Genomic DNA, 25,877 nt, shown 5'->3' with positions numbered 1-25,877 from the left:
GTCTTTGCTGGAGGAGAAGACGGCGTCGAGTGTGTGTCCGGCGAGGTGGGTGGGGGCGGTCCCCAGTTGCTTGAGTCCGAGGTTGGCGAGGTTGTCGAGCAGGGTGGTGGTGTTGTGGTCGTTGTTGTTCTCCAGGTGGAAGTTGAGGTCCCCCAGGAGGATGTAGTCAGCGGAGGGGAGGGCATGCGGGCTGACGAAGTCGGCGATGTCCTCGCTGAATTGGGTGCGTGGTCCCGGGGGTCGGTAGATCAGGGTGCCTCTGAGGGTGGTCTTCGGGTCGGTGTGGATCTGGAAGTGTAGGTGTTCGGCGGTAGTCAGGATGTCGTCGGTGTAGGTCGTGATGCGGATGGTGTCCCTGTGGATGATGGCGATGCCTCCTCCAATCTGGTTGGCGGTGCGGTCCCTCCGGGTGATCTTGTAGCCCTCTGGGATGGTGATGGCGATGTCGGGCGCTGAAGAGGCGTTCATCCAGGTCTCCGTGAGGAAGGCAACGTCAGGAGCAGTGGTGTCGATGAGGTTCCAGAGTTCGATGGCGTGTCTGTGGACTGAGCGGGTGTTGAGCAGGATGCACTTGAGGTGGTTGCTGCTGGTGTTCGGCTTGGCGGGTGCTGGTGTGGGGCGGGTCCGGATGCAGGTGAACTTGCAGGTGCGGCAGCTGAAGGGTCCGTGGGTGCGTCTCGGGGTGGCACGGTAGCATCCCGGGACTCGTCTGTCGTTGAGTGTGATGAGGGTGGCGGTGTCGTAGGTCCGGCGGGTGGGCTGGGGTCTGCGGGGGCCAGGGGTCCTGGCACTGGGCGCGGTCCAGGCGCGGACGGGCGCAGACGGGCTTACCTTTGGCGCACCTTCGGCGCTCAATCGGTGCTCCCGCTGCGCGCGGTCGCTGAGGGGGCGTCATAAGAAGGGAGCCGGGAGGGCGGGTCAGCTGGGAGGCGGGGAGCGCGTGGTCCTATCAGCAGGCGTGGGGGCGGGGTCGCGGCAAAACCGGCGCGATTCTGGATTACTGTAAAGGCCTGGCTGACGCAGTTCATTCTGTGTTTCACCAGGTTGGAGAAGACGCCACTACACTTGAAAAGAAGCAAGCCCATGATCTGAGTCCAGGGGACTGGGTGAGGATAAAAGTACACAGAAGAAGAAATTGCTGTGAGAAGATGTTCTTTCTTACAACACATTTGCATTGATAAAGACACGCCGGGACTTCGTGTTTCACAAGGTGCGCCGAAACAACACAGTTAAACCGTCCATATACCTCTGAGTGCACGGGGATCACACAGTTATAATTCTGTTGTAGAACAGACTGTTCGCTGTTCTCGAGAAAGACAGGATTCTGTGTAAATGTGCTACATTTTCGGGTGTGAAAGTGCGTGAATGTATGGGCATTTAGTTGATTGTGAAACTCTTAGGAACATTCCGGGAGGAAACAGTTAATGGATGCATGTTAGAAGGGCAGAGTAGAGGGATGTGCTACTGTGTCAACAAAAGTAATAATTCCGTGGTAGAGCAGAGGTAAGCGCTGTTCTAGAGAGAAGCGGGATTCTTGTGAGAAAGGTCTTTATTATTCTGTGGTTAGCGGAGCAGACAATGGAGATGTTTATATGTTGTAACTAATAGATTTTGTAGAATCTGAAACAGAGTCTACTGAGAAGACTTTGTAAAGGAGGGGTAGATGGGAGACAGGAGTAGAAGCGACTGCAGCGACTACTGACGTCAGAAAGACCGCGCTGTGATAGGACAGTGGGTTAGAACAGCGAAAGCGCTGTGATAGGTGCGTTGGTGTGAGCCGCGCAGGGATTGGAAGGAGTACAGGGTGACGTAGACGCTCCGGGATTGGTGCGTTGGTGTGAGTCGCGCTGTTATTGGACAAAAGATCGTACAGTTGTAGAAATGACTAGAGGGTTGTGGTAAACGCGAAAATGTATTACCAAACAGAGGAAAAGAAGAAAAAATCCTTGTTCAGTAAAATTAAAAGGTGGTTTGACAAGGATAAGGACATAATAACTAGAGAGGGTGAGTTACTACCTCCGACAAGAACCCCTGCATCCTTCATGGTTGCGAAATATGGGTATTATACCTGTATCTGGTTAGACAATTGGGCTAAGTACACTAAAGAAGATGGTGTTCTAGCATTTCCGGAACATGGTTCATTTAATTTGGCCGTGTTGAGAAATTTACGGGAAAAGATGATGTGTCTAGAGCCTAGACCAAGGCCGACACAGTTCGAGGCATTGGTAGAATGGGAAGATGAGGTGCATGAGCGAGAAAAGCAGAGGAGTGGAGGTAATTATAGGTACATTTTTGGGAGGAAATATGATCGTGAAACTCATCATGATCGAATGAGGAGATGGCGTGATGCTAGTATGTCAGAGGGACTATATCCGATGAGAACTGTTGAGGAAGCAGAAGGGAGGAAAGGTACGGAAAAGGCACATGATGCAGAGTTGAGAAGGTATGGGGCTAATGACTATGAGGATGAAGTCTGGGATGATATGATTTACAAGAGACCACCTCCATATAGACCAGAACCAGAAGTGAGAACACCAGTTGCTATTCCAATAAGAGACACTTTGCAAATTATTAAAACAGAAGTTGCGACACCTGATTTGAAAAGTGGTAGCTCTTTCACGGAAAGGGAGAGGGAGAGAGAGCGAGAGAGAGAGAATGCAATTGGGGATGAAAAAACAAGAGAATTAGCAAGAACCACATCCGAGTTGACAGAGAAAATTAGGGAATTGACCAAGAATTTAGAAGCTGTTACAGTGCCTGTAACCATAGGTCCGGTTATGCCTATTTTTGATAAGCAGAGAATGGGTGAAAATGGTTTGACAGTTCCATATGTAGGAAATGGTTTAGTTGGTTCTTCGGGAGAGTCTAGAATGAGGACAGGGGAGAATCAGTTGAGACATGACACATGTGATGGAGAGTCAGATGTACAGCCTAATTCAGGATTGAATACTGGTTGTGTGGGAGGATCAATTTTGAAACCACAGAGGATGGCAGGAAAAGTGAGTACAGTGAAGAAATCTACCGAAATAACGGCTGAGGATTTGAATGATTGGTTGAAGGTTCTTCAAAAGAAGGATAAAGATTCTCAGGCAATTGATGTGGCCAGGTTGCGCATAGAATTGGAGGAACTTATAGCAGGAACAATTCCTACAGAATTGTTGAAAAATCATCATGATGGTGAGTTGTTATTCATGTGCAAAAGTATTACCTGGAGGGCTAAGAGTACACATGACAGGTTAAAAGGAATAGCGAGTGAAATGGGAGTTGACATGGATAAGGTGAAAGCTTTGCAGAAGCCTTACAGAGTGGATTTTTCTGATAAGGACATCGAGAATCTAAATGATGTTGGCAGAACAGGGCAGATTAAGGAAATGATTTCCTTACTGCGAAAATGGGGTGATGTGGAAAAGTGGAAGGATAGATGGTACAAGAAAAGAGAAGATTCAGTGGACAGGACTTACTCAGCATTTCCCATGAGAGAAAAGGAAAAAACAGTGGATGCTTATCCTATGAGAGAGATTCCTGGAGGAGGATATGTACATGTACCATGGACTAGACAGGATATTTTGTCATTTACGAATGATTTCCCTCGACTGAGAGAAAAGCCTGTCGAGTGGTATAGGCAGGTAGACAGGTTTGTGAAATTGTCAACAGTGCTGTGGATTGACCTGAATAGTCTGTTTGATATAATTGTTCCAGCAGATTTGTGGGCAGAGTGTAAAATAGTTGTGGATTGGCCTGCTAAGGAGTATCCAAGAGATCAGAAAACAGGAGCTCCTGACCTAGAGGTTATGAGGAAGTACGAGCAGGTTATTGTGTTCCTGAAGAATAAGGTACCCCCTAAAGAGACAGACTGGGTTAAGATAGATCGAACACATCAGGAAGCAAAAGAATCAGTTCATGCTTTTTATGAAAGGCTGATACTGGCTTTTAAACAGTTCAGTGGAGATGAACACCTGGGTGATAAGGATTTGAGTCATTTTGTATACAGATTTGTATATGGCTTGAGACCTGAAATCAGTGAGATGATTCGAGAGCACACAGTTGATTGGCAAAGTAAGAAGATTGATGAAATCTTGAGACATGCAAAGTACTTCAGTGATGAAATTGAGGCGAAACAAAGAAAGCTGAAGGAGAAAGCAATGTGGGCACAGGTGAAGGTTGCAGAAAGACAAGAAGCACAGCTGGTTGAACAAGCAAATAATCCAGGAAATAGGCCCAGATATGGTACAGGGAAAGGGAAGGGAAACCTAGAAGAGGCGAAGAAGAAATTCCCGTGCCACAACTGTGGACAATTGGGGCATTGGAGATCCGAGTGTACGAATCCACCATTAGTGAATAATGAGAATAAATCCTTGAATCAACAGGTGCAGAACGAAGGGTGTAATCATCAACAGCAACAGCAGAAGGTTGTTAAGCAGCAGAATCAAGAGCCAAAACCGCCCTTGCCGCAGAATAGAGGGTCCCAGAAATATAACCAGGACTCAGGATTCTACAGTGATGAACAGGTAAACAAACCAAGACGTACAAATCCGGTACAACAGTACTGGCTAAAGAATGAGGGGAGTGAGTCTGAAGGGGACTACTGACGGTGCCGAAGAGAGGAGGAAGAGTGCATACTTGGAGCAACTCTAGAAATAGACCAGGCAGGACCATTTGTAGATCGGAAAATAAATGGGGAAAGTGTTACTTTTTTAGTAGACACAGAAGCGACAAGATCAACTGTCAGGTCAGCAGATATAAGAAATCTTCCTCTCTCGGACGAAGCAATCCAAGTGGTTGGTGTAGCTAATACACAGATTAAGACTCGTCTTACTGAACCAGTAAGGGTAAGGATAGGGAAATTTTCAGATATGCACAGATTTGTGGTGTGCGACACTAGTCCAGTGAATTTGTTAGGTAGGGACTTATTGTGTAAAATGAATTGCACAATTTTTTGTACTCCGGATGGAATAGCTTTTGAGACACCGGATGAGGATGTCTTGTACAGGATGACTCTGGATAATAGAGAAAGTGAGATTGTTGGGACATATGCTGTATTTAATCCAGAAGATTTGCCTCAGGAGTTGAGAAATACAGTAAAAGCAGCAGTTTGGGATTTTACTGGAGAAGATGTGGGATTGATGAATAATGTAGATCCAGTAAAGATTACAGTGAAAGAGGGAATCACTTACCCTAATATCCCACAGTACAGATTGACACCAGAGATAATTGAGGGAATAACACCTATAATTGACAAGATGATTCAGCAGGGTGTTTTGAGAGAGTTACTGAGTAGCCCATGTAATTCACCGATAATGGGGCTGAAGAAACCTAATGGGAAGTTCAGGATTGTACAGGATTTGAGGAAGATTAACAAGATTGTGGTATCATGCTGTCCCATTGTGCCAAATCCATCAGTGATTTTGTATCCGATTCCCCATGATGCTGAATGGTACACAGTAATTGATTTGTGTCATGCTTTTTTTTCAATTCCATTGCATCATGACAGCCAACCGATTTTTGCATTTCGGTTCGGACAGCGTATTTTGGCATGGTGCCGTATCCCACAGGGGTATATAGAGAGTCCTTCAATATTCAATCAGTTGCTGAAAAGGTCATTGGAAAGTCTGATAATGCCTGAAAGCTCAGTACTAGTACAGTATATCGATGACCTACTTGTGGCATCAAAGACACGTGAAGCCTGTGAAGTAAAAACTATAGCTTTACTGAATCATCTGGCAGATGGAGGATTAAAGGTATCTCCAGCCAAATTGCAGTTTTGCAAGAGAGAAGTACATTATCTTGGACACAATATTGAAAAGGGTCTGAGAAAAGTGACCAATGACAGGATCAAAATTATCAGAGGAATGAGAGCCCCAATGACCCAGAGAGAAGTGAGAATGTTTCTGGGAATGGTGGGTTATTGTCGTCAGTGGATAAGTAATTTTTCCCTGATAGCAAAGCCACTGATTAAATTGACTAAAAGTGAAGTGAAAGACCCATTGGAATTGAATGCAGAACAAATGGCAGCATTTGAAGAATTAAAGAGCAGATTGTGTGAAGCTCCTGCTCTAGGAATGCCAGACTATGAGAAGGAGTTTGAACTGTACTGTAGTGAGAGGAATGGATGTGCACTTTCAGTGTTAATCCAGAAACTTGGACGTCTGAGGAGGCCAATTGCGTACTTCTCATCAACACTTGACCCAGTAGCTGTGGGTTTATCAGGTTGAAAGCAGTAGCTGCTACATGCAGAAGCTTGGAACAGAGTGAGGGTATAATAATGGGATATCCTGTAAGGGTGTTCGTACCTCATGATGTGGCAATTCTTTTGACAAGAAGCAGGACTCAATATATGTCACATAGTCGGCTGGCTAAATATGAGAAAATCATTCTGGGAGCATCAAATGTGACTCTTGAGAGATGTGTGAATCTGAATCCAGCAACACTCTTGCCAGATGCTGAAAATGTGAGTGTGAGAGATGATGTTGATCATGATTGCTTGGATGTGCTTGATTACTGCACAAAACTGAGACCAGACATAAGAGATCTGCCACTACCTGAAAGTGATCATGTGTTGTTTGTGGATGGATCGTGTCTGAGAACAGAAGAAGGTGTGCTGAGTGCAGCATATGCGGTGTGTAAAGTTTCAGAAGTTATGGAAGCTTCATCTTTGAAAGGAGTAAGATCTGCTCAAGTAGCTGAATTGGTTGCACTGACAAAAGCTTGCAAGATTGGGAAGAATGTGAGAGTAACTGTAATGACTGATAGTCAGTACGGATTTGGAGTGGTTCATGACTTTGGCCAGCTTTGGCTACAGAGAGGTTTCTTGACTTCAAGTGGAACTCCTATAAAGAATGCTGAAGTGATTGGGAAGTTGCTTGAGGCGATACAGCTGCCTAAAGAACTAGCAGTTGTAAAATGTGCTGCTCATGGACAGGGAGATGATTTTGTTACTCTTGGTAATCGGTTCGCAAATGACATAGCACAGTATTGTGCAAAGAATAATCATTCGATTAACAGGGGAAGGGAGAAGGAAATGTCTTTTTGTTCTGTGATGTTTACTAATGTACTGGAAACATGGGATGAGGTGAAACAGTTGCAGGATGAAGCAGGAGATGAGGAAATGAGAGATTGGATCAAAGCAGGTTGTGCACCAAGAGAAAAAGATCATGTTTGGATCTAGAGAGATGGAAGACCAGTCATGCCAAATTCCATGTTGTCAACAATGGCAAGAATGTATCATGGCCAGGGACACCTGGGGAGGGATGCTATGATTAGGTCTTTTAAACAGACCTGGTACAATGCAAAGTTCAGGCTGATTGCAGAGAGCATCTGTCAAAGATGTTTGATTTGTCAGCAATTCAATACTGGAAAGAAAACAGTGGTAAGCCTAGGAACAATAGGCAGAGAAGGAGGTCCTTTTACCAGAATGCAAATAGATTTCATTGAAATGTCACAAGTCAATAGATTGAGGTATGTTTTAGTGGTAGTCTGTTTGTTCTCAAGGTGGGTGGAAGCATATCCAACTAGGAGGAATGATGGAATAACAGTGGCCAAGTTGCTGTTAAGAGAATTGATTCCTAGGTACGGGTTCCCAGTGACAATTGAGTCAGATAGAGGAGGACACTTCTACAATGAGCTCATGAGTTTAATTTGTGAAGCATTGAGCATACAGCAGAAGCTACATTGTGCATACAGGCCAGAGGCGTCTGGCGTTGTTGAGCAAATGAATGGCACAATCAAAAACAGAATTGGTAAGATGTGTTTAGCCACTGGAATGAAATGGCCTGATGTCTTGCCTCTAGTGTTAATGACTATTAGATCTACTCCAGACAGAACTACAGGGTTGAGTCCACATGAAATATTAATGGGACGTGCAATGAGACATGCATTCGTGCCTGTCAACAAGTTGATGACAATTACTGATGACATGATTCTGGATTACTGTAAAGGCCTGGCTGACGCAGTTCATTCTGTGTTTCACCAGGTTGGCGAAGACGCCACTATACTTGAAAAGAAGCAAGCCCATGATCTGAGTCCAGGGGACTGGGTGAGGATAAAAGTACACAGAAGAAGAAATTGCTTGGTTCCAAGGTGGGGAAGGCCAAGACAAGTCATTCTGACTACTACGACTGCTGTGAAGTGTGCTGGAGTGAAAAACTGGGTTCATGCAAGTCATACTCTGAGAGTTCTAAACCCAAAGGATGGGACTGGAAAAGAGTACTTTGAAGAGTCAGATTCCAGTGATGATGCAGACACTGAAACAGTGAGAAGAAAAAAGAATCCTGAAAGGGGGGAAAAGAGAGTCAGAAAGAGAGTCAGGTGATTCTTTTTTCTTACCAGATGAAGTTACAAGAGTTACAAGAGGAACATTGCGAACTTCAGAGGAGAGTTCGGATTCTGTAAGAGTGCCTGAAGTTCCAACAAGCAGTGGAGGAAATAAAGAGAACGAGAGGAAAGAAAAGAGCAGTTCCACAGAGATTACACTTGAGTCAAATGAAGAGATTGAGAATTCATCTGAGACAACTTCTGAAGAAGTAGGGTCAGAAGAAGATAGAGAGGGACAGATTGCGGAAGACCCCCGAGGAGGTGTAGGGAACATTCCTGATAAGCCAGGTGAAGGGACAAGTAGACAGCAAGAAGATTGCGTGTCAGAGACCCGAGGAGGGACAGTGGTAGGGAAATCTCAATCAGTGGGGAAGAAGACTGTGGAAAAAGAGAAAATTGCTGAAGAACAAGAGGCAAATGATACAGAATCGGATGAGAGTGAGAATGAGAAACAAGAGGGTCGAGTTCTGAGAAAGAGAACTTGGATCGGAGAAAGAAATAATAGAGAAGTGAAACAGAAAAGAAGTGTAAAAGGAGATCTTTGGCCTAACAAGATAAAGAGGCTGAGATATCGATTGACGCGGGTGAATTCATCAAAAGCTGAACAGGTGAACGAAGTGTCAAGTCAAAATCAAGCGAAAGAAGAAGAACCAAAAGAACCAAAGGAACCAGAAGTGATCAAAAGAATTAGAAAGCCCAACCAGAAGTACAGGTCACCGGAATGGACGTATGTGGCATTGCCTGAAGAAGAGAAAGAGGCAGATAGTCAAGAAAATCCAGAGGGGACCTTACGGAGAGTGGTTGAGGAGGAGAAAACTGTTGGAATCCTGAAAGTTATCTTGTCTGATATTGGAGAAGAGACAGAAGTTCAGGATCTGATACAATTTGATGTTGCTGAAGAAGAAGTGAAAGGTGATGAAAATCCGAATTGAGTGAACTTAAGGAGTCACTTGGAGGAGAGTGAAGAAGGAGAAATCTAAAAATTAACAGATTAAGATTTACATTAATCTAGTGTTCTAGAGATTCAGTAGTGGAGTAGTAGAGGCTAAGTCAAAAGACACTGCCAAAGTAATAAGATGGCTAACACAGAAAATAATCAAAGTAGATGTACCTTCCTGAAAAGATGGTGCAAAATGTGCTGCTGCTGTACGGGTTTATTAATGCTACTATGGAGTGTACATGCTTTATTAGTTACTTTTAGAGTTACAATAGATACTTTGGGAATACATACTGAGAATATGACTAATATAGAGAAGAGTTCACAGAAAGTAGTACCAACTAGAATTAGCAATATGTACATACACAAGGATAGATCAATTAACGATTTTTCTAGCAATGTTTTCTCAAAATTATTGTATGAATACGTAAAGACAATGGAGGTAAGGGATTGCTACATCTGTATGCAGTTACCTGCATCCGTTTCAGAGGGAGTTGCTTATCATCATCTTCCAGCTACGTATGGAATTTCATGTAGTGTGTTGAGTAATAATTTTGATCTTTTAGGGAAAATAGATTATGTTATGTCTAATAAGGATAACATTTTTGGGTAATTGCCTATGAATCCTGCTAAAGAAGCTAACATTTTTGGTGAGATTTTTATTGAAACAGAAGAATTAACACTAGATTACATTTTTAGAAACAATTTAACCTGTAGTTTGAAAGAAGAAGAAAAAGCTTTCCTAGACATGGTAGAGAAAAGGAGAATGAGCATGCATGAAAAGGCAGGAGGATATAAAATGAGTGAGACAATGTGGGACATTGAGATGGGAAAAGAGTTGAAAAATGGGGCCAGTCCAACTTTGGCTTTAGATGCACCACAGAAGGGTAAACTATGCATTACCAGAAGGAAATCTCAATATGATAATCATTTTGTTGGGACTAGTGAGTGTCATGATACATACTTTATTGCAACAGGATGGGGATTCAAGGGAGGAGAAGATCCAGTTTTCCCGGGAGTGTATTATATTTGTGGGAATAAGGCATATTACAGGTTGCCTGACCATTGGTACGGCACATGTTATGTTGGCCTGGTCTTTCCAAAGATTTTTCATATGGATAGAATAGAAGATGCAGAACAGATTAATCTACTAACACGCTTTAAGAGAGAAACTTGGTCAGAAATTGTAGGAGATATTTTTGGAGCTTTGATTCCAGCAGTGGGAATTTCATTGAATGCATATGGGATTCGGAAGCTGTCAACAGTGGTGGATCGCTTATCGACAAGCACCGCTGGAGGGTTTCTGTTGGTAAATACAGAGATGGTTGCCTTACGTGCCATGTCTATGCAAAATCGACTTGCCCTTGATATTCTATTGGCAAAAGAGGGTGGAGTCTGTGGAATGCTGAAAGTTCAACATTGTTGCACTTACATTCCTGATGAAAGCAAAGATCTAAAGGTCTATATCAAAAATATTACTGATTTGCATGAAGAATTAGTACCACTGGAAGCTGAAAGTATCTGGACTAAAATGGCTAATCAGATGATTGCTGTTAAAATTTTTATTGCTAAGATAGGTAGTACCATTTTTGGTAAGATATTATTTCCTTTGACATGTGTGATTGTTGCTTTATTGATTCTTAGATTAGGGTGTTTATGCTGTAGATATAGGAGGAATAAAAAGAGAATAGTAAAAGAAAATGTTGAAAAGAGACAAAAGAGGTCAAAAAGAGACCCACAAGAAATAGAATTAGAAGAATTTAGAGAGAGCATGTATTTAGAAACTAAAAGAGATGAAGAAAGAGAAACTGGTGTTTAATGTAAATGCAAAAAGACATTTTGAATTTCTCCTAAGATAGGGGTCTAAATTTTTGGGTTGGATTTTTGTGGTGGTGATATATCACCAAAGGGGGGATTGCTGGAGCAGGGTTTTCTATTTAAACCCGAACATCAGCTTATATTTTCGTATGTCATAATTAAGATTACTAATAATTAATTACTAGATATTAAGTTTTGTCGAGTGTTTTGACTAATCAACTTTACTAATGAAAGAATTACACGTGGGAATGCGATTGCATGGCTTAATTAATAAGTGAACTAAGTTGGTGAGCAAATTAATTAAATAAGTGTGGCAAAAGTGTTATTTGTTATGTGTTTGCACTTTAAAATAATGTGCTTTAATGCTTCTTTATGTCGCAAATGGCTAGATAAATACATACACATAAGGGTATTAGTGGGAATTAACACTGAATAATCAATACGATGTAGTAACGTTGTTTTGTTTTTCTTTTAATTAAGATTGCCCATTTTGGCCTATTGAGAAATGGCCGACATTTACAGCCTGCATTTGAGTAGATGAAATGTGAAGAGAGGCCTCGCTGAATATGGTTGAAAATATGACCTCGGCCTCTGTCTGAGCTAAAAGTTACAAAAGGACAGCAGCTCTGGGCTTGTCGCCAGATATCCTTGGAGGAGAACAATTGTCACAAATGAACATTTTGATAAACTGGCGGTGGCTTCACTATAATTCCGGAGAAGAGCATCCATGGATGTTGCAGATTTAGTTTGTGCTTCCTTCTTCCGTGTTTTTATTTTTGAGATATTCGAGAGCGGAGATTTTTCTAAATGTTGCGAGCCAACATCCTTTCCTGCTTGCTCTGCTCAACGGACGTTTGGAGCTTGTTTGTAACTTTTAATGTGTAAGTTTTGGTATAAATACTGTTAGACTAGAGAGGGTCTAAGGCCACTTCTTCCTGAACCTATGCTCAAGAGGATCGATGCTGATTGAGAGGACGGCGACTCGGGAGACTTTACTGAGAGACCTGTCCTGACCTAAAAATGACATTTAGCTAGAATAGGTAACTATGAGAATAATGATTTTGCTATTGAATGATTTTCTTTTGAACTAATTTAGATAAAATAACCTTTGTTTGAATTATAGTGTCGGGTGGTTATTTCTTTGTCATTTAATTGAGATCTCAAATATGTTTTATTGTTTAGATCATGACTCGAGACAAATCAATTAGGTTGCATTGACCTCAGATTAGATGCAGATTGATTTAGGAGTTCTCTTGTATATTCAGTGTGGATAGAGTATTAGAATGAATGTTGGTGTGATGGGCCCTAGCGTATGGTGAGTGTATGTGCGTATGACTGTGAAATTACTCTATCTGTGGAAGTAGGGAGAATTTATATGCTCTGATCTGCAGCAGCGGCAACACCCTCAGCAGACTGATCGCTGCCTCGGGCATACATTATTGCACAGGCTCTTGTGGAGAACCCCCCCTCCCCTGCCCCCCTGCATAAATTGGAAACTCCAGGAGGGTTAGCTGGCATAAAGATGTGTCAACGCTGTGGCCCACTCTGTAGGTTTTCTAGGACATAGTGGTGAAACCTCACACCCTCTGTATTCCTTGAAGCAGTCAAGCTTTTAAAGCAGCAGAACTCTGGTCCAGTTGGGCTGATTTTCTCCATCTTGGGATCATTTTGCTCCTTGTTAAAAGCCCTAGCCACCAAGAATCTTTTTTCAGGCGTCCAGGCCTCTAAATAGTGCTTTTGGTTGGCAGCTGGTTTGAAATAGCTCCAGCTAAGGGAGTCGTCAGCGCGCACGAACAAAGATGGCCGTCGTGCTTTGAACTCTGCTCTCACCTGCCAAAACGACCATCTTCCAGGCATCGTTAGGGGCTTTGTGGACGCTTCATCTTCGACCCAGGTGCTCCTTTGTGCCTGCAGTGTCAGTGGGCTGAGTTTTGGAGCTCCGGCACCTTCGTGGGACGAGCGGTAGTCGTTTTTGTGCCCTCCTCAGAAAGGGCTCCTGCTTCCTCGATCTTCTCTGTGGGCTCTACATGCAGGGGAGGCGGGCTTGACTGCTGGGCGCTTCCCCCTCTCTTCAGAAGCCTTTCTCTCTTAAAGGGGTGTTCTTCTGCCTCTTCTGAAAACTGCCTAACAGGATTAAAGGGATTTTGTTTCATAAAGCTTTATTGAAAAGCTGAATTCAATCTTTCCGGAGCCATTTCATTGTATTATTTTGTCAGAGAACCATATTCCAACTCAGAGTTTTTCCTATCTGTGGCATAAACTATTTATTACTATTTGCCTGCCTTCTGTCTGTCAATATGGAATCTAAAACAGCAGCAAATAAACGGAAACAAACTATTTCACCTCCTCCTGCCAAATCCAAAGCCATTGATTCTCAAGATAACTCTTTGGCAAAAGTTTTAGAGGAACTTCAAGCGATTCATACTAATTCTGATACAATTTCTTTCGATATTGAAAATATTCAGAGAGATATGGCTTCATTATCAATGAGAGTTGCTGATCATGAGATTAAGATCTGTGACAATACTAAAACCATCACTACTATGGCTCCACATATTCCTCAGGTTGCCTCCCTACAACGTTCCTTATTGGATTTGGAAAATAGAAACCGGCAATAAAACCTACGCATATTTAATGTCCCGGAGGGAGTTGAGGGACAGAGTTGTCGTCTTTTCTTGGAAAACCTCCTACCTAAGCTATTAAATATCAAATTTCCAGAGCATTTTGAGATAGACAAAGCTCACATGATTCCTTCAATTCGCAAACCTCATCAAACCAAAGCAAGACAAATCATATTCAAAGTTCTGAGGCATCCTCACCTTCTCCTCATACGAAAAGCTGCCAGAGAAATCCCTTCTCTCCTAATTGAAGGAAATAAAGTCTTTATCTATCAAGACTTTGCTTGAAGTTGGTTACAAATATGGCCTTTTTGACCCTGTAATTATGCGCATTTGGAAAAATGATGTCTCCAAGTCTTTTTCAGCTCCAGCGGGTTTAATCAGATTCTTGGACCAGCACGATCCTATTTGCATTAACTCTCAGCCCTCTGGTTCTGCGGATTACCATTCTTTAGCCCTTAATGCCGGTTGGTATTCTTTTTTAGGCGGGTGCATATGTTGGTGGTTTTCTTGCTTCGCACCTCCGTCTCCAATGTTCTATTATTATGAAGTCTTGGAGACTGACCTCTTTTTATGTTGTTTGTCTTGTTTTGTCTTTTTTATATGGGCTACTGTCTCTGTTCTTTTATTCTCTTCTATTGTTTATGAGAAAGCAATATGTCTGGATCACGTAAGTTAGTTGTTGCCTCCTTAAATGTGAAAGGTCTGAGGCACCTGTTAAAAGACGTAACATTTTAGAATATCTCAAAAAATCTAATGTGGATATCTGTTTTGTACAAGAAACTCATGTGGATGATAAGATATTACATACCATGTCTAAAGGTTGGGTGGGGCTTATAGTTTCGTCTCCTGCTGCAACACGTAAAAACGGTTTAGCTATATTTTTTTTACATACAACTCCGGTACAACTATCGTCTCATCATCATGATGCAGATGGCAGATTTGTTTTTGCTCAAGTTCAGATTGACAAACTCATTTTGAATTTGACCAATATATATGCTCCTACATCTGATGACACTGCCTTTTGGCCTTATGTCTCTGCTGAAATACTCAAAATTGGTAGTATGTCTCTTATAGTAGGTGGTGATTTTAACCTTATTAGGGACCCTTTGTTGGACTGGTCTTCTGCTTTTAAATTCCGACCTAACAAAGCATTTTTTGCTTTAAAGTCTTTCCTTTCCATTACCAAATTAGGTGATTTTTGGAGACTGGAACATCCTACAGACAAAGAATTTACCTTTTTCTCCAATGCTCACTCCTTTTTTTTCTAGAATTGATTACTTATTAACTTCACGTAACCTATGTCACATGATTAGTGAGGCGGTTATACACCCTATTACGATTTCAGACCATGCTTTGATTTCCTTTTCTCTCTGTATTTCTGATCCCCAAGTCTCTAATAAAAAATGGAGAATGAACTCAGACATAGATCTTAATCCAATTAATTCTAAAAAAAAAATGGCCTTAATGACTATTTTCTGAATAATAATTCATGTGACACTTCCAAAATTATCCATTGGGATGCTTTTAAAGCTTATATTCGCTGAGTTTCAATTTCTATTATGGCACATGAAAATAAATCTTTTTACTCACCTCACTAAATTAGAAAAACAGATCGCATATGTGGAAAGACTTTTTATTACGTCTCGAGATCCACAATACAAATCCCAACATCAGAAATATAGATATGAATATAATTGTATGCTTAGTAAAGGAGCAGGTTTACTTATCTCAAAAGAAAAATCTAATTTTCATTTTAACTCCCAACAAATCCAGTTGACTGTTAGCTAATTATATATGCCTCAAACGTGATAGGATTCAAATTTCAGCCATCAAAACGAATAATGGTACATTAGAGACAGATGTTCAGGATATTCTGAAAGAGTTTATTTCTTTTTACTCTTCATTATATAACGAGCCTCTCACACCCAATAGTAATGCTATCAGTGATTTTCTTCATTCATGTCGACTGCCTCAGATTTGTGCTACTGATAGATTTATTTAATGTATTTATCTATAATGTTTTATATAGCACAAACGTGACCCACGAGGGTATCAGAGTGCTTTACAGTATACAGTACAAAAACATAGATGGATGAGAACTTATACACACATTCAAATGTGTCAATTTGTACAGCAGAGATATAAAATATATGGATGACAAACATAGAGGACAGGGAATCTGCAGGACGTTGTGCAATATACAGTTATTGAACATTAGGGGATTGTGCTAGCAAACAGAGATAAAAACCAGTTAAGCTTTACATTATGTACAGTCATTGAGCATTAAGGGCTGTGGTATTAATCTTACATAAAATAGTCTCTTTCAGTCCATCGGAGGTAGGCAATGATAAGTGAGTCTTATAGATGACTCAGTGACAGCCTAGAATTAAGACTTAGGACAAGAAATCTTTTTTGAATGCAGTAAAGGAAGAGATTCCACGCACTACTGGAGGTAAGGAGTTCCAAATCTTTGGAGCAATCCCTGAGAAAGCTCTGCAGCCAGTTCTCTTCTTATGGAAGGATAGAGGTTTCAGAAGGAAAGTACTCGCACTTCGTAGTTGTCTGCAACCTCCAGATTGTTCCAGCTTTAGAGCCAAGTAAGTGGGTGTATTGTTATGAATTGCTTTGTGTGTCATGCAGGCCACTTTTAGGTGAATTCTTGCCTCGTAAGGCAACCAGTTCTGGGCTTTCAAGGTCGGGGAGATGTGACTGTTTCTTTTGGTTCCTGATACCAGTCTAGCAGCAGCATTCAGTGATGCCCTCAGCTGAGCCAGTTTGTATTTTGGGAGACCACAGAGCGTGGTGCTTCCGTAGTCTAATCTTGGCAGCACTAGGGCTTGTACTGCCATTTCTAGATCAGCCTGAGGGAGGAAGGGTTTGAGTTTCCTTAGTATACTCAACTTGTGATTAGCTCCCTTGAAGGAATTAGAGATGTGCGAATGCATATTCAGATGTTTGTCTATGGTGATTCCTAGGGATTTTGCTGAGTCAATGATGCGGGGAACACAGTCAAAGGAGGTTAGGTGTTTTAGCCATAGGTCTAACTTCGGTGTGTGGCTCGGTGGCGAGATGAGGGTGAATTCCTTTTTTTTTGGTATTCAGCATGAGGTGGTTGCTAGTGAGCCAACTTTGAGTTTTCAGTAGAATAGTGTTGAGGGCAATGAAGTCTCCTGGGGTGGAGATTTACAGATACAGCTGTGTGTCATCCGCGTACAGGTGATATAGAATGTTCGCTGATTTCAGTGTGTTTGCCAAAGGCTCCATTAGGAGGTTGAAAAGAATGGGTGATAGGGCTGATCCCTGAGGGACACCCAGGGTGACCACAGAGGGTTGCGAGAGTGAATTCTTCATCTTGATTCTTTGAGATCTGTTATTCAAGAAGGAGGAGAACCATTGCAACACTGTGCCCGAGAGGCCCATCCTTCATTCCAATAGGGACAGGAGGTTGTCGTGCTTGATCGTATCGAAGGCGGAGGACAGGTCAAGGAGTATCAATAGGCATGACTCATTGTGGTCAAGCATTTTTAGTATGTCGTCCATAATGTGTGTGAGTGCAGATTCTGTGCTATGACCTTGGCGGAAGCCGGATTGGTTAACTGTCTAAGAGGTTGTAGTTCTCAATATGGTTGCATAATTGAATTTGTACACATTTCTCCAATAGTTTCGCCAAAGTGGGATGTTGGATATAGGACGATAGTTGTTGAGATCAGATGGAGTGGCATCAGCTTTCTTTAGTATAGGTGCGACCTGCCCTATTTTAAGGCAGTCCGGAATGACACCTTGACTCAGGGAGGCATTTACAATTTTTGCCAATAGCGGAAGGATAGATGTTTTTAAGACTTTGACAAGGCAGGAGGCAATGGGTCAGAGAAATGATTGGAGGGGTTGATTGCTTGAAGAGTGTTGTCAATTATTTGTTGAGAGATTGAAGAGAAGGTGTGCCATGAGGCATTGTTTTTTTGTGGCTTCCCCTGGGTTATTTAAGTGAACTTTGAATAGAGCGCCATATTTAGAATCTTGGACCATAGATTGCAGGAGCGCCATCTTGGATTGGATGTCTAGCTCGATGGTCTTAGTCTTTTTGTGGAAATAATTGGCTAGCACATCACAGGTTGGTGTGGCCAGGTAGTTTAGTTCCCTAGAGTTAGTCGTATTGCATGATTGTTGCTTGACGATTTCAAAGAGTTTCTTTGCCCGGTTGATAGCTTGGTTCAGCTGGGTTCTGAAAAAGTCTGCATTTGCCTTAAGAATCTTCCTATTGTATGAATTCTTTAACCTTCTATGATGCTCAAGGTTATCAGTGGTAGGAGCAGATTTCCATAGACGCTCTGCAGCTCTTAAATGCCGACACTCCGAGTTCAGGGCCTCATTGAACCAGGATTTGGAAATTTTGGAGGAGACATTTTTTTCTTGGAGGGGCGCTGTAGAGTCCAGGATTTCAAGTCAAATGGAATTGTAGAAGGTTGTGAGGTCATGTACATCAGTCATGTCCGTCATGAGGGTCAGGGCAGAGTTGCAACGGTTTACCAAGGTGACGGTGTTGATATTTTGTAAGTTCCTTTTCCATTGTCTTGTTTTTGAGGGTTGGCCCCTTTTTTTGAGTGACTTCGATATTGATGGAGAAGAGGATGCAATAATGATCAGACCAATCGCATGGGGTGATGGATTCTAGTAGGACGATGTATGTTTTTGCAATGATGAGGTCCAATGTCTTTCCCTTGTTATGAGTTGGGCTGTCACAGAATTGAGATAGCTCCTGTTCTGACAGAAACTCTTTAAGACAGCCTACAATATGATCATTTTCGTTGTTCCAATGGAGGTTAAAGTCACCCAGGAAAATATGAGGTACTTGTGAGTTGGCATTGGATGCCATGATCTCCATTATTTCATCGACATAAGTCAAGTTATCGCCTGGGAGGTGGTAGAATATGTGAAGCTTGCTGGCGATGCGCTTGGAATCAGAGATATTAATACAAAGGTAATCACCGGAGGATAGCCCGATGGAATCAGCTTGCTTGACTGATATTGAGTTACGATAAATGCAGGCTACCCCTCCCCCTATTTTCCCGATTCTGTCTAGTCGGATTAGGTCGTGTGAAGGAGGAACCAGTAAGTCGAGGATGGTTGAGGAGGAACTATTAAGCCAAATTTCTGTGAGGACCATAATGGCTAAGTCATTCTCCAAAATTAGATTGAATATATAAGTGGCATGTTTGCTAGCAGATCTGCAATTAATGAGCCCACACTTCAACTTGTTAATAGAGTGGTTTAGGGAAATCTGTTCTAAGTTGATATTTGTGAGGTTATCTCTATTTACGGATCTGTTGTTGAAAGTCGGTTCCCGGAGGGGATTGGTTATAATGGATTGAATAGTGCCACATTGCGACTTACTGTTGTCTGAGGCTCGGGCATAGGATGTAAGGAGGTCGTCTATGTCTGTCTGATAGTTCAACGCTTGACCTCCTAGGCCACGATGGTGAGGGTAAACTACCCACATTAGTGTTTTTGGGGTGTGTGGACTTGGATATGTGTTGACTAGATTGGATGTTGATTTGGTTATACTGACTACTGTTCTCGGTGTGAGCATTTGTGGGGATGCAATTTCTCATATGGAGATTAATTTGGTTCACGGTGTCGTTGGTGGCTCTGTGTAAGTTAAGAAGTTTTTTAGTGATAGTGGATAGGTTATGCATTTCGTCCTTGAGATGGGATTAGACCAGTAGCTAACTCATTAAGTCGAGTGATCCAGACGGAATTGGGCAAGTAGGAAGTAGTTGTGGGTGTATGATCCGTTACGAAGGGCGGATCACCAGTATGATCAGTCTGCAAAATCACGTTCTCCATTTGTTTGGGGATAGCTTCCATAGGGGTCGATGTGAGAAGCTGAACTGGGAGGTTTGTTGTGGGGTCCATGTCCCTGTGTAGTGTGGAATATAAGCGAGGCAGCCGGATAGGGGCTTCCTCATGAAGTTGGGGAATGGTCATTGTGCTCTGTGATTGGATGGGCGGGGAGAGTGTAGTGTGTATGAGTGTAGCGGGTGTAAGGGTCCCTTCAGATATCGAGGAGGACAGTGGGTGAGGGGGATCTAAGCAATCCACTTTGTATGGAGGGGGGGAGAGGAGGTCGGAGTTGGTGGTATCCCGTATGGTGCCATCCCGCGAGGACGGCAGGGATAACAGCGGTGCGTCTGTCAAGATGAGATCACTAGCAAGGCCTAACCCTGTCTCTTCTGGGCTGGGGGATCCAGGTGTGGCCTCGCCTAAACGGACTGGGTGGTAGGGATTATTGGGGGTTTCTGCACTGCTGAGGTTGGTGGCTAAGTGCAACCCAGTCTCACCTGGGCCAGGGGACCCATGTGTATTTGGATCAAATGTGTCTGGGTGGCTGGGTACCGTGTCAGGGACGACATTAGTCGGATTGGGAGAGTTTGGTGTGGTATTTTGAAGAGTAGGCGTTAAGGAGGCTCCTAAATCCAGAAGATGCAAGGGTGTGGTGAGTGTGTTATTCTTAATGTTTACTGCTTTCTTGAGAGTAGGGAAGAGCCTGTCTATGATATGGAGATTATCGTTAAAGGCTTGTATAAGAATATTACCATTGTTGTAGATAGTAATGGTGGCATTCACTGGGCATAGGTCCAAGGCTGTAACCGACAATTGACCTTAGATAATCCCATTGACGTTAAAGAAATTATTGCAGCAATTAATGTTTTGAATTCCAAAAAAAACTCCTGGTTCAGATGGTATCCCGGCTGAATTCTATAAGTGTTATCAAGAACAATTATCCCCTTTTTTACTATCCCTTTTTACTGATTTTCAGCACAATTCCATGATGGAGGGATCTTTTAATGAAGCCACTATAATTGTTCTTCCCAAACCTAATAAAGACCATATCCTAGTATCAAATTTCCGTCCCATATCTTTGATTAATCAGGATTGCAAAATATATGCCAAAATCTTAGCAAATAGATTGTCTCCCTTATTATCCAACATTATAAAACCTGATCAAACTGGCTTTATGAAAGGTAGATCATCCTCTCATAATACCCGGTTATTATGTCATGTATTATCTCTTGCCAAACTATCTAGTTGTCCAATTGGTGTAATGGCCTTAGATGCAGAGAAGGCATTTGGTAAGGTTAATTGGCAATTTCTGTTTAAAACTTTAGAAGTATTCCATTTTGGTCCTCTTTTTATTAATGTGATTAAAGCATTATATTCAGCCCCCTCAGCATCCATTTTTGTCAATGGTAGATGTTCTTTCCCATTTCGTTTATATAGAGGCACTCTACAAGGATGTCCTCTTTCTACTTTACTTTTCCTTATTGCAATTGAGCCCCTTTTATATTCTCTCCGTATTAGTAATTTGTATACAGGTGTTGTTTTAAAAAATACTACCATTAAAGTTTCTGCATATACTGATGATATGTTATTATATGTTAATGATCCCCTTACCTCTATAACTATTATTCTTGATATTATTCATAAATATGCTAATGTTTCTGGTTATTCACTGAATACTAATAAGAACAAATTTTTTCCATTAAATGTTTTTTGTAATTCTACAATGTTGGCAAAAACTGATATAATTGGGTCTCCAAAAAAACTTAAATATTTAGTTACTAATTCTATTAAAGATACAGTTGAAACCAATTGTTCCACAATTCTAACTAACACCAAAGAGAAACTAGATAGATGGTCTACTCTTCATCTAAACTGGTGGGGATGTATTGAAGCACTTAAAATGTCTATCAACCCACAAATTTTATACTTCTTGTCTATGTTACCCTTCTCCTTTCTGTCCACTTTTTATGTTAAAATATACAAGTTGTTTACTAAATTCATTTGGAATAATAAACCTGCACGTATTGGTCTTAAGACTCTTCAACTGCCCAAGTGTGAAGGTAGGGTTGGCCTTCCAGATTTTAAAAGTTATCATTTTGCATTTATTGTGGCACAATGCTCCTTATGGTTCCATAATATTCCCCCCACTAATGCACCTTCATGGCTTACTCTAGAAAATAATATTTTAGCCCCATATCCATTAACTGCTTTTCTTACCATGACAAATGTTTTTTTTGGTAAACGTTCCTCCATTATTGCCAACTCTAAAACTGCCTTTTTATCATTTGATAGTAGTTTTTCTATTAATTTGTCCTCCACTAAAAAAGTTTCTCTTTAATTTAATTCTAAACTCCAATATCACAAATGTATTTCTTATTGGAACCTATGGATTACTGCTGGTATATTCTTTGTTGATGACAACTGTCAATATATGTTTTACACGTTTGATGTACTCCAAGCTAAATATAACCTACCATTATCTGAATTGCCCAAATATACATTATTATATAATACTGTTCTTAATGCATACCCGCATTTACTTTCTATGTCTTAGTCCTCCGGTATAGAGTTATGCATTCCTATGTTCAGCCGTTCAGGACATATAGCTTCTAAAGTATATAAAAAACGTATTACTTCTAATTCCTCCTTTTCACATTTTGATCAAAAATGGCCATCACTCATGAATCTTCACTCCTCAACATTATCCTAGAAGGATATTTGAAAATCCAACACAGCGAATTACCTCCCTGCTACTCTTATACAAGCGTTTATCTACTTTACCAATGCTTCTGGACTCCAGATAAATTATTTAAAGCTAAACTTTTAGATACTCCAAACTGTTGGCATTGTAAGTCTGACACTGGTGACTTGCGTCACTTATTTTTCAATTGTCCTATTATTCATAAGTTTTTATTAGATATATGGAATATCATAACCCGTATCCTTAAGATTCATACAACTTTATCTTTTCATATTCTACTCCTCAAATCTTCTTTTTTTAAATCTACATTACCCTCTATGGATTGTAAATTGCTTGATTTTCTTATCTCTTCTGCAATTAAATCTATTACTTGTAATTGGAAAGACGCCATATTACTTTCAGTTCATGTATGGTGGGAATGGATTATTTTTCTTAGACATGAGCAATACTCTTTTCCATATTCCCCTAATGAACTTTCTCCTTCTAGGTCAAATATGGGGTCCAGTTTAGATTCCTATTTAGGTACATGTTCTTCAATTTAAAGTATGCATTTAAATTTCTTATTAGTCAATTTTTATACAATGTAGCCGCTTTATTGTTTGTTTTATGTCTGTAATATAGTTTTATTTCTCATATATAATTATTAATGCTGGTATAGGTATACTCTATCATTCTAAATGGTTGTTTCATTTTTTATATTGTAATATGTACCTATACTTTTATGTTCGGTATTATTCTTTGTATTTTGTTTCTTAATGTTTATGAAAAATGTACCTAATAAAATATTTTGAACACAAAAAACAGAAATAGCTCCAACTTACAGGCTTATCTTCTACCTGGCTCAAGTGCTCCTCTCCTACATTTGGGGCATCTTGCTTAGTCCCTCTGCAACCAGCCAACACAGCATCCTCCTTGCCACACTCCCAAAGCCCAATGGCGCCTCTGGCATTGTGAATGGCAATGGAGGGGACAGTGGAGTCCAGGTCCTTCCCTGGAGAGATCCATCTTAGTGCTTGGGGTAGCTGGAATCAAAATCCTTCATCCTTTCCTACAGGGCATCCTTTAACCGTGTTGCCTCCCAGTTCTAGGGTCTTCTCAACTGTCTCAACCTTGTTCAGAAGTTTTAAGTAGGGGTAGAAAGTTCTATATTCCAGGCATCCATGGCTAATCCTAGAAAGCCATATCATCTCTACACCCTATCCGATCCCTCTTGTGTAGTATTCTGGGATATCCCAAGATGGTGACTTTAAGTTTTCCCAGGAACAAACTTCACCCCTAGCTGACACAACTACCTGATCCGTTTCCACCGGAACTTCAAAGGTGAGCTGCTACTGGGTTGGCTGCAGAGGTCTGCCTCTCCTCCTTTTTTTCTAGAGGGCCTGGGCTGTCCCAGTTCAGGTGCAGTCTGATGAGCTAATTATCAGATGGAGATATCCCCCCACACACCTTTCCTCTGTCAGGAACTTGGTCAATCATTGATAACTATCACTTTTGCTGCGTTCAAATATTGTAAATGGGCTTTTTGTAAATCAATTTTTCTGGTAGCCTGGTAATAATGTCAGCCGTATGTCTTCCCAATTCAGCACAAAGGATCATTCAAATATCATATTGAAATATGTTTTGTGAATAAATGCTTGCTCTCTGTACAATAGCTTGTCATTTTCAGCGTGGTAACATGCCTCACTGGACAAATAAAACTTTGTATGCTCATATTACCATCACTTGTGTGCTATCACCACCATAATGCCAAGGATGTCCACAGTATTCCAAGAATGTTCACCTTTATATCAGGACCACTATTAACAAATGTTATACTATTCTGTGTTCCTAAACTTCTCATGATAACAAACGCTACCCACAGGGTGGGATGCCTTGCATGGATCCTGCAATGGTTTCATAGTCACAGTGCCCTGTAGACCACAAACTTTGCCTAATATTGTGCATTTTTCTAACATTTATCTGAGGGAAAGGCCTGCAATAGGCACGGATCCACAAAATTCATACCATCCCGAATTCCACATTTCTCCTGCTAAAATGCTACCCCACTTTTGTGGTTAGGCCTAGTAAACAAAAATGGAGACATTAATATTTCCTGACAAATATTACCAGATTTGGCGATGGCCGTAGCCGCAATATTTGGGCACCAAAACGAAAATGGAGACATTAACATTTCCTGACCAATATGACCAGATTTGGTGATGGCTGTAGCTGCAATATTTGTGCCGGGCACAGCCACCACCCAGGGAAACCTACCAAACCCAGCTTTATTTTTTAGAAGAACACACCCAGAAAAGTCAAGGGTAGTGTGCTTTGTATGGATTCCATGATGTGTTCTTACCCATTGTGACCTGCAGAGCTCAAACTTTGCCTAAAATCTCGCATTTCTCCTCAAATTTCTCTGAGGGAAAGTTTAGGAATATGCATGGTTAGAAAACATCAGATAAGACACAGCACCCTGGACTCCACTGTGTGTCTAGATTTTGAAAATGTCTGATTTGGGAGATTTTTCTGGATACTTGCTAACCCTGTGAGCAAATAATACAGCCATGCAATATAGCGAGTGAGAGGAAATTGGGATTTACCTACAATCTGCAAGCTCACATGTAAAGTCTATGGGCAAAAATAAAAAAATACTCTTGCTTTCCATGGGGATGCTTTAGTCCCCAGGTCGGCTGAAATACTGTTGTGGCTTTAGGGATGAGGGTGCAGCCATTATTACTTTACAAAATATCTCTGGAATGGAGTTAGCTTTCAACTCCCCACAACCCCCCGAAGGCAGATCGGGGGTGAGCACCCTCTATTTCCCCCAGAACAGGGCGGAAAGATTGTATTTCTCCTTCTGGGTTGGAAGCATGACCAGATGCCTGCGTGGGGTACCTCCATCCTTTTTGGTGTCCCAAAGTAAAATCCCTGATGTCCAGCAGGCTTTTTAACATCTGGGGGGGCAGAATAGCGACAAACCCCAGTCGAGGCAAATACCTAATCTGCTCCTCCATTCTGCTACCTAGTAGGCCTTCTACTCTCAGTGGACGGATTGGGAATAAAACCCTCCCAATCTGTGTGCGGACTCTGGTTGATGCCTGGGCGCCAACCCTTATTATAATTGTTTTTCCTGGTGAATAGTGTAAAACTAACTTTTCCCCAGCAGCCCGATCTAAAATGGATAAAACGGTAATCTATACTGTGCCAGCACAAGAGGGAATCCCTGTTCTTAAAACAAAATCTCTTTATTGCTTTTATATAACTGGATGGAAAGCAGCTACCCAACCGCAAACAAACACCAAACTTTAGGCATGAAACATACAATGCTACAGTACCTCTTTTTCAAAGCACCACTCTTACTGTGCATGGCCCTGGTATTGGGACAAACACTCCTCGAGGCCCCCATTACCTTCTTCTGAGTATAAATTCTGGACTCAGCCAGGGCCCAACCTTGGCCCGCTCCCATACCCTTCCCTCAGGCATTGTCTCCTTAGCCTGGCGCCAGGGCCCCCACACTTTAATACATGTCTTTGGGCAGCCACGTGATATAAACAATTTTTTTTTTTTTATTGCATGCACCAGTCTGACTTAGCTTCGCAGCTCCTCTGCTTCGGGACCACGCTACTCTCCCATATTCTAATGACGTTGCATTTGGCACCATTAATGC

At 41.6% G+C, this 25,877-nt stretch overlaps 2 protein-coding genes across 3 annotated transcripts in view; both read left to right on the top strand.

Annotated features, from left to right (window-relative positions):
* The window catches only part of TNFRSF14 (TNF receptor superfamily member 14), a 368,403-nt gene that overhangs the window by 175,483 nt on the left and 167,043 nt on the right, over nt 1-25,877 (top strand). The gene's annotated exons all lie outside the window — the stretch shown is intronic.
* LOC146868185 (uncharacterized) lies at nt 3,963-11,724 on the top strand. Its single transcript, XM_085609213.1, has 2 exons — nt 3,963-4,508; nt 11,546-11,724. Exons 1-2 carry the CDS (start codon nt 4,026-4,028, stop codon nt 11,600-11,602), a joined length of 540 nt encoding a protein of 179 aa, XP_085465339.1. The 5' UTR covers nt 3,963-4,025; the 3' UTR covers nt 11,603-11,724.

The sequence above is a fragment of the Triturus cristatus genome, chromosome 1_2 (assembly GCF_964204655.1).
Source record: "Triturus cristatus chromosome 1_2, aTriCri1.1, whole genome shotgun sequence".
Lineage (NCBI taxonomy): Eukaryota > Metazoa > Chordata > Amphibia > Caudata > Salamandridae > Triturus > Triturus cristatus.
Note: the sequence above shows the minus strand (reverse complement) of the source record. Positions and strands in the feature narration are given on the sequence as shown.

Excerpts from the sequence above, each read along its gene's own strand:
- LOC146868185 (XM_085609213.1), top strand. The coding sequence starts at position 4,026 with ATGATTCGAGAGCACACAGTTGATTGGCAAAGTAAGAAGATTGATGAA. Across the intron at positions 4,509-11,545 it reads GATTCTACAGTGATGAACAG|ATTGCCCATTTTGGCCTATT; the intron begins GTAAACAAACCA and ends CTTTTAATTAAG.